We start from the raw sequence: 7,439 nt of genomic DNA, 5'->3' as shown, positions 1-7,439 counted from the left end.
CAGGCTGGGGATGAGCCAGATGGTAGGGGCCAAGTCTGGCAGAAGATTGGAGGCTGAGCCCCCGTCTCCACTGGGGAACCTCTGCTTTCTGTCTTGGTGACACGAGGTGATGTCCCTGCTCAGGTGATCCCAGACAACACAACAAATTACCGGCTTTTCTACATCCTGTCCAATGGGACTGTGATTCTTGGTGGCTCACTGGACTATGCCAAGAACATCTTCTACCAGATCAAGATCCTTGCCAAGGTGGGGGCCAGCCGAGCTGGCTGTGCAGAACTGCCAGGTAAGGGGGCCATGGGATTAAAGTGTGCTCTGCTCCCCAGGATGGCGGGGGGATGCTGCACAACAATTTTACCATCCAGTACAGCTCGACCTACCTGTCCCTGCCTATCCAAGACCTGCCCAACCTAGACCCATGGTTCCTCAATGAGCCTTACACTGGCTCTGTGCCTGAAAACTGTGACCTGGTAAGAAGCTTATGTGCCCCAGTGGCATGTCCCTACCCCTAATCTTCACTGGGGCTCTGACACCCTGAGGGATGGCTGGAGATGTCAAAGTCCTGCCCTGATGGTCATGTCCCCGTAGGGCACCACTGTGCTGACGGTCACTGCCGTGGACAGAGATACAGGGATTCTAGATGAAATCTTCTACAACATCACCAGTGAGTGATGGAGCAGGGTGGGATGGGCAGGGAATGAGCAGTGGCAAGGTGGGACGGGCAGGTGGAGAGATCAGACAGCAAGGGACACCACGGAGACTGGTTCTGGGTTTCCAGGAACTGTCAGCCTGCCCTGACAGCAGGGGGGGCCAGACTCACATTTCCCTGTGGCTGCAGCTGATTCCGGCTGTCCACTCTCCCTTAGACACCAGTGTCCCCTTTGCTATCAATGACACAACGGGCATCATCACTGTGAGTGGGTTCCTGGACCGTGAGACACTGCCAAGCGAGGAGGTGTTGCTGGAAGTCATGGTGAGTAGGAGACAGCAAAGGGAACACCATCCTCTTCCCCTCCCTGGGTCCCTCTGACCTACTCACTCCTCCTGAGCAGGCACGTGAGAAGAATCTGAACATCTACGACATGGAGGCATGGACCAGCACTCTGGTGACAGTCGTGGTGACCGATGTCAATGACAACAAGCCACAGTTCTACAACTGCTCCCTCCCCAGCTGTGACTTCTCTACCAGTCCCCAGAACAACTTCAGGGGCAATGTCATAGAGCACTCCTCCCCCAGACTGCCCGTGTCCAATCTCAACATTGTCACCCACGACGCAGACAAGGTGGAAACATATCCAGGGGTCTGGGTCAGGGTGCATATGTCTGTCCTTGCGTCACCACCCACCCTCACTCCTGTATGTCTCTCCCCGGCAGGGCATCAACAGCACTTATGAGCTGTACCTGCAGGGTCCAAATGCCGGTGCCTTCACTGTCTCCCCCACGAGGATTGTGGGCACAGGGGAGGTCCAGCTGCTGGTGCTAAACTCGTCTGCTGTGGACTATGAGATAAGCCACGTCATGGAAGTGCAGGTGGGACCTGTAGGGCTGACTCACCATCAGGGCAGTACCTGCATATGCCAGGGTACAGGGAGGACACAGCACTTCTGCAGGGTTCAAAAGTTAAAGAAGAACATGGCTCTGCCCTGGCACCTTGTTTAGTACAGGGCAGCTGGGCTGGAATACGACAGGTCTCTTTCTCACATTTGGAGACCCATGTGAGACACTGTCTCTTTCTCTGTCCTGCAGATCGTTGCTAATGACACAGGCAAGCCCACGGACTGCTGCTCCACAGCCACTGTGACCATTGACCTCATTGACAGCAATGACCACATCCCTGAGTTTCCCGAGAGCACCTACAGCCTCAGAGTGATGGAGAATAGCCCTGATGGCACCATCATTGCCTCAAACATCACGGTCAGGCACTGGGCAGGGAGCAGACACAGCTGATGTCCCCTAAGCAGGGCACTGGGCATGCCTGGCACCACTAGTGCAGCTTGTGTTGAGGGCACTGGTCTCTCCACACACACAGGAAGGAGACGGTGCCAGCAGGCACACAGGGTGTGGGACTCTGTGCCACACAGGGACAGGTTTTTGGGGTGTGTATTGTCAGTGGTCAGTGCCCCAGGGCTGACCGCTGCTCTAGAAGCTGAGACAGATCGAGCAGACACATCCTTGTCTCTTTTAGGCCTATGATCCAGACAGCGGTGTCCTGGGCCAGATCACCTACCAGCTCCTCCCAGAGAGCATGTATGTAGGGGCATGGCCGGTCATGACTGGGGCATCGTCCTGGTGAGGGGGCTCCAGGCCTGAGCCCCGGTGATGGCTCTGTGTGTGCCACAGCCGAAACATCTTTATGGTGAACGCCACAACTGGGGCAGTGCTGGTGCGGAACGGGAGCTTGCTGGACCGGGAGACTCGCTCCATGTACTACGTCAACCTCCAGGCCAAGGATGGGGGCAACCTGGTGGGTACCACAGTGCTGGAGATCACTGTGCTGGATGCCAACGACAAGGAGCCTGTTGTTGTTGGCTCCTACTTCATCTCAGTGCAAGAGGGACAGAACATCAGTACACAGATCCAGGTATGCACCAACAGAGGTGGAAGGGATGACGGGGGGCTGTTGGAGAGGAGCAGGGACTGTCCTCGAGGTGCCAGACAGCCCTGTTCCAACCCCTGACCTTTTCAGGCCATCGATAATGATGAACCTGGCAACCCCAACAGCGAACTGGGCTTCAGGATCTTGCCAGGACCCTTCAGCAACAACTTCACCATCAACGCAACCACAGGTGAGATGCACAGCAAGGAGCCGCTGGACCGTGAGGCCTTGGAAGATGAGCAGGGACAGATAGTGGTGACGGTGGAGGTGTACGACCATGGCGTGCCAAAGCTCAGCACCTCAGTGAACGTCACCATCACTGTGGAGGTGAGCCCTGGGCACAAGCAGGGACACACTAAGACAGGCCAGAATTTGAAGCTGGGATGGATGGGCAGGGAGGGGTCCCTAGCTGTGATAGGGACACTGTGCCCCCGGGCACTCTGTGGGGGCAGAGGGAATAGTTGATACAGGGACCCAGGGGAGGGCTTGTGTACCTCCTGCCTGGGGGTGGGCAGGTGTCCCCACTCCTGTCCCCAGCCTGCTTTAGGGAACCCTGTTTCCTGGAGTGGCTACAACCATGGCCTTTGTCTCTTACAGGACCTAAACGACAATGAACCCAAGTTCCTCAATCAGTCCTATACGTTTTCAGTCTTTGAGGACTCTCCAGGTAGAATTTGCGTGGCCAGACTTGTGAGACCAGCGGTGTCCAGAGTCAGTGTCCACAGGCCACTGAATGTCTGTCTCCATTTGCAGGGTCCCCTGTGGGTGAGGTGGAGGCCACAGATGCTGATAGGACAGAGATCAATTCCCGCATTTCCTTCCAAATTGTGAGGGGCGGTGGCTCCAGCAACTTCTTGATCCGCTCGGTCCGCCTGGAGCCAGGGTACTATAGTGGGCAGCTGTCTGTGGACCCTGACATATCCCTGGACTATGACACCCTGCAGCAGAAGTTCTTCCTCTTGGAGGTGCTGGCAGAGAACACGGCCTCAGACAACATGAGAAGCACTGTTAACGTCTCAGTCCACATCCTAGACATCAATGATGAGCCCCCCACCATCCTGCCTGACTCGCTGAAGGACTTGGATGTGAGTGAGAACGGCACACAGCATGGTCTGGTCCGCACACTGGAAGCCTTTGACCCGGACACCAACCACTCGCTGGTCTTCGAGGAGCTGGCAGTCACCTGCTTCAAGGGGGCAGACAGTGCTGGGGAGGTGTGCTGGAACTGGTTTGTGCTGGCACCCAACGGCTCAGTGCTGGTGAACAGCTCCTACATTGACTACGAGCTGTGCGACAGGGTGGTGCTCACGCTGCGGGTTGAAGACCTGTACACCGAGAAAGGCAACCGCTACAGCCAGAATGGTACGGCACCCAGCACCCGCCGCCTCTCCCATCTCCCAGGAGGAGCTGTGAGGAGCAGACCGGGAGCTGGGTGGTTTGGTGATGAGGGAAGGGTGCCCCGTCTCTTTTGGTCCCTGCCACAGTGACCTGAGTCTGCTGGGAGGGTGGGACTCCCAAGGAAGGAGAGGAGGGTGCTGCAGGGCTGCTCTGTTGGTGACCAGAGCTCTGCTTTTGGGGCATTTGCAGAAACCCTGACGATCCTCATCAATGATGTGAATGACAATGCGCCATACTTCCTTCCCATCTCGAAGACCTTTGGTGAGCAGCCAGAGTCCGCGTGTCCTGAGGGTTCCTCTCTGCACCCACTCATGCTCTGCCATGCTCCTCAGCGGTGGAGACCTTCCCCCAGCCAGAGCAGGGTTGTGAGAGGTGCAGGGGCCAGGCTGGGGTTACTTGATGCTCTCCATGAAGACTGTGGGGCCAAAGGCAGCGGGAGGATGCTTGGAGCATTGCTTAGCTCCGGGGCTGTGCGGGCATGGGGTCTGCAGCAAGCCTGACTGCACACCAGCATGACCGCACTGTCTATCTGTCGCCGGCAGTCGTTGTCCCCGAGACCTCTTCTGAGAACCTGCCAGTGGCTACTGTGCAGGTAAGGAGCTGTGTGCATGCGTTTGTCAGTCTGTGGAGCTGGGCTCCCCTGGCCCCATCGGGGACGGGTAGTGGCTGTTCCCATCCGTGCTTTTGCCACATTTTGCCCCTGCAGGCCACAGATGCTGACTCAGGGCTGAGGGGAACCATCACCTTCAATATTGTGAGTGTGGTGTTTGTGGAGAACAATGGGGCCAGTCGGCCCTTTGAGAACATCTTCAAGGTGGAGACAACAGCCAAGGACAACATCTACATCGGAAGCATCCAGTGAGGCCATGGGTCTGGGCCAGGGTGGGAGGAACATGGCTCAGCTCCTGCCTGACACAAGGCAGAGGTGCAGGCAGGACTGGTACGGGCTGGCAAGGGGACAAAGCCATCTTCTGGGGTCCTGCCGTGGCAGGGTGGTGCTTGGAGGATGGCAGTGCCTTCCCAGGGATGTCCCATGGGATTGTCGATGTCTCCATCCTCACAGGGTGGTCAGCAACCTCGATGGCTCGCTGAAGGGGCAGTACCAGGTGACAGTCAGTGCTCAGGATGGCGAAGCACCAGTGCACACAGCAGAGACTGTGCTGACTGTGAGTGTCACCTCTGTCCTTCCCGTCTGGTCGAGCCCTGTGCCCTGCCCAGCCCTGCTCACCTTTGCTCTCCTTGTGCAGATTTTCACAGTAGATCAGAGCTACCGCATTCGCCTCCTGTTTGTGGTAACGGTGGATGAAGTCCAGAAGAACATCGAAAAGATCATAGTGTAAGGGATGCTGGGCTGGGGGTGGGATATGGCTGTGCAGAGGGGTACATGAGCATGCAGACCAGGACCTACTGACTGTGTCTCCCAGCTTAGACTGTGAAGAGGCCCAAGGCAGGCATATTTCTGCTGGAGACGGGGGCAGCCGGATGTACAGCTGCTTCCCGTGAGCGGAGCAGCAGGATGCCCACCCCAGCCTCTCTCCACGCCTCCTATTCCTAGGGCCCTGACCACGGCAACCAAGGCAGAGGTCCACGTGGTTGGCATCAAGACAGTGGAGGACAACCGTGCCTCCCAGTGAGTGGGGCCATGCAGGTGGTGGGGATGGGGATGCGGCGGTGGCATTGGAGGGCACCGCCCTGGGGCAGAGCATGGTATCCTGTACCCGGCTCACCCCATCTCTTTGATCCCACAGGGAGGAACCCAAGGCAGTGATGGAAGTCTACTTTGTCTACAGCAATGGCTCTGCCCTGGACATCAATGAGCTGAGCATGTGTGTGCCAGGGCAGGGGGCCACTGCCACGTGCCCCGACCAGCCTTGCCACTCACTCTTCTTACTTTCCTTGGCAGCATCATACAGTCGAACCGGCAGGTCCTGACTCAGCTGGTGCAATTGGGCCTGACCTCCATTGTGAGTGGGGTTGGGCAACAGGCACAGAGACAGCACCAGCCCCGTTTTTTGGCTGTGACTGTGCTCTCATCCCTGCTCTGCACCAGGGCTCTGTGGAGGTGGCAGAGACCAGCAGGGAGCCAGAGCTGATTGGTGTCATCGCAGGGCTGGCAGTATTCCTGCTCATCTTCATCCTCATCATGACCTTGGTCTTGGTTCTCACCACCAGGAGGTATCACACAGGGCACACCCTCTCCTGCCTCCCACCTCCACCACCCACCCCATCCTCAAGGGCACCCTGCGGCCCAACCTTACTCTCCACCCCACTCCTGCCCACTCCATCTCATGGCCCAGCTCACCCCCTGCCCCTCTCACTCACCCTGTCCCTGGGCTCTGCAGCTACAAGAGGAAGCTAAACGCAATGAAGGCTCTGAAGGTCGCCACAACGTTCAACCCTGCCATGACACAGCAAGGAGCCGGCATCCCCGGGACCAACCAGTACAACGCTGAGGGGTGAGTAGGGGGTTCCCCAGGGCAGGAGGGCAGAGCCTGGGCATGTCCCCACACCCAAGGGCTACAGGGCTCGCTGTCACACTCCTCCTGCCTGAGGTGGCACAGCTACCTCGGGCTGCTCCTGCAGCCCCATGGGATAGTCACTCACCTGCCACCCATCCCTGGACAGGGCTAACCCCATGCTGAATCTCTCACTCGATCCCTCCCATGACCTGGGCTTCCATGAGGACTCCAGTTCTGTGGCCAGGTGAGTTCTGCTGGCAGGTCCCAAAGGCCATGGGGTCGTCATCCTGCGTCCACACTCCATCAGTGCCTGGGCCCTTTTCTACCTTCCACCCTCCACTCCCCACAGCATGAACTCCCTGGATGAAAACTCAGTAGATTCACCGGGGGACCACAAAATCAAGGCCAAGGTGAGTGTGCAAAGAACTGCTGGTGCCCAGCAGGGCGCCCTGCCACTGCACCCCACATCCTCTCCTCTCTGCTGTAGTTCCTGGACTCCTGGACCCTTCCTCTCCATCCCCTTGACAGCTCACAGCTCCTGGGAAGGATGGGAGTGACCCTGTCCCCCAGTGCTTTCCCCATCCCCTCTGACCACACTCTCCTCCTGCAGCAGGACAAGGCACAGCCGACGGACCCCACAGACAAGGAGGTACTGGTGGCTGCCCTGAACCTGAAGGAGCCCAAAACAGCATATATCAACACCACCTTCACCACCACGGACTTGTGAGCAGGTGCACAGGGTGCAGCAGTGTCAGAGCAGGACTCCGGCAGCTGCTTTGGTGATGTTGTATTCAGAGGGTGCAAATAAACCTGTCCCACAGGGATCAGGGTGTCCTGTGGCCATCAGCCCATCTGCCCAGGGGTCTCAGCCAGACTGCGGTCATCTCTCCTGGCAGAAGGTGCTGGTTCCAGGCCAGGCTGGTGCCAGATGGAAGGAGAATCCCACCGTGGGCTTGGCCTGACTTCATGTCCCCGTGAGTCTTCCCTGG

At 57.9% G+C, this 7,439-nt stretch overlaps 1 protein-coding gene across 1 annotated transcript in view; it reads left to right on the top strand.

The window, feature by feature from the left end:
* CDHR2 (cadherin-related family member 2) overlaps window positions 1-7,177 on the top strand; it is a gene marked incomplete at its 5' end in the record, with an annotated part of 9,321 nt that extends 2,144 nt beyond the window's left edge. Inside the window, 25 exons of the mRNA XM_009876933.1 lie at window positions 124-246; window positions 324-467; window positions 586-661; window positions 864-970; window positions 1,050-1,280; window positions 1,372-1,527; window positions 1,744-1,911; window positions 2,183-2,244; window positions 2,338-2,578; window positions 2,684-2,920; window positions 3,191-3,260; window positions 3,347-3,955; window positions 4,181-4,252; window positions 4,534-4,583; window positions 4,698-4,849; window positions 5,055-5,157; window positions 5,239-5,327; window positions 5,547-5,621; window positions 5,740-5,817; window positions 5,895-5,955; window positions 6,042-6,166; window positions 6,334-6,447; window positions 6,617-6,694; window positions 6,800-6,860; window positions 7,061-7,177. Coding sequence (XP_009875235.1) covers window positions 124-246; window positions 324-467; window positions 586-661; window positions 864-970; window positions 1,050-1,280; window positions 1,372-1,527; window positions 1,744-1,911; window positions 2,183-2,244; window positions 2,338-2,578; window positions 2,684-2,920; window positions 3,191-3,260; window positions 3,347-3,955; window positions 4,181-4,252; window positions 4,534-4,583; window positions 4,698-4,849; window positions 5,055-5,157; window positions 5,239-5,327; window positions 5,547-5,621; window positions 5,740-5,817; window positions 5,895-5,955; window positions 6,042-6,166; window positions 6,334-6,447; window positions 6,617-6,694; window positions 6,800-6,860; window positions 7,061-7,177 — 3,399 coding nt within the window. The remainder of the gene's footprint in view (window positions 1-123; window positions 247-323; window positions 468-585; window positions 662-863; window positions 971-1,049; window positions 1,281-1,371; window positions 1,528-1,743; window positions 1,912-2,182; window positions 2,245-2,337; window positions 2,579-2,683; window positions 2,921-3,190; window positions 3,261-3,346; window positions 3,956-4,180; window positions 4,253-4,533; window positions 4,584-4,697; window positions 4,850-5,054; window positions 5,158-5,238; window positions 5,328-5,546; window positions 5,622-5,739; window positions 5,818-5,894; window positions 5,956-6,041; window positions 6,167-6,333; window positions 6,448-6,616; window positions 6,695-6,799; window positions 6,861-7,060) is intronic.
* Between the last annotated feature and the right edge of the window lie 262 nt (window positions 7,178-7,439).

Source organism: Apaloderma vittatum, unplaced genomic scaffold, assembly GCF_000703405.1.
Source record: "Apaloderma vittatum isolate BGI_N311 unplaced genomic scaffold, ASM70340v1 scaffold30959, whole genome shotgun sequence".
NCBI classification, from domain to species: domain Eukaryota; kingdom Metazoa; phylum Chordata; class Aves; order Trogoniformes; family Trogonidae; genus Apaloderma; species Apaloderma vittatum.
The sequence above is the reverse complement of the archived record's forward strand: the minus strand, read 5'-3'. Positions and strand labels throughout refer to the sequence as shown.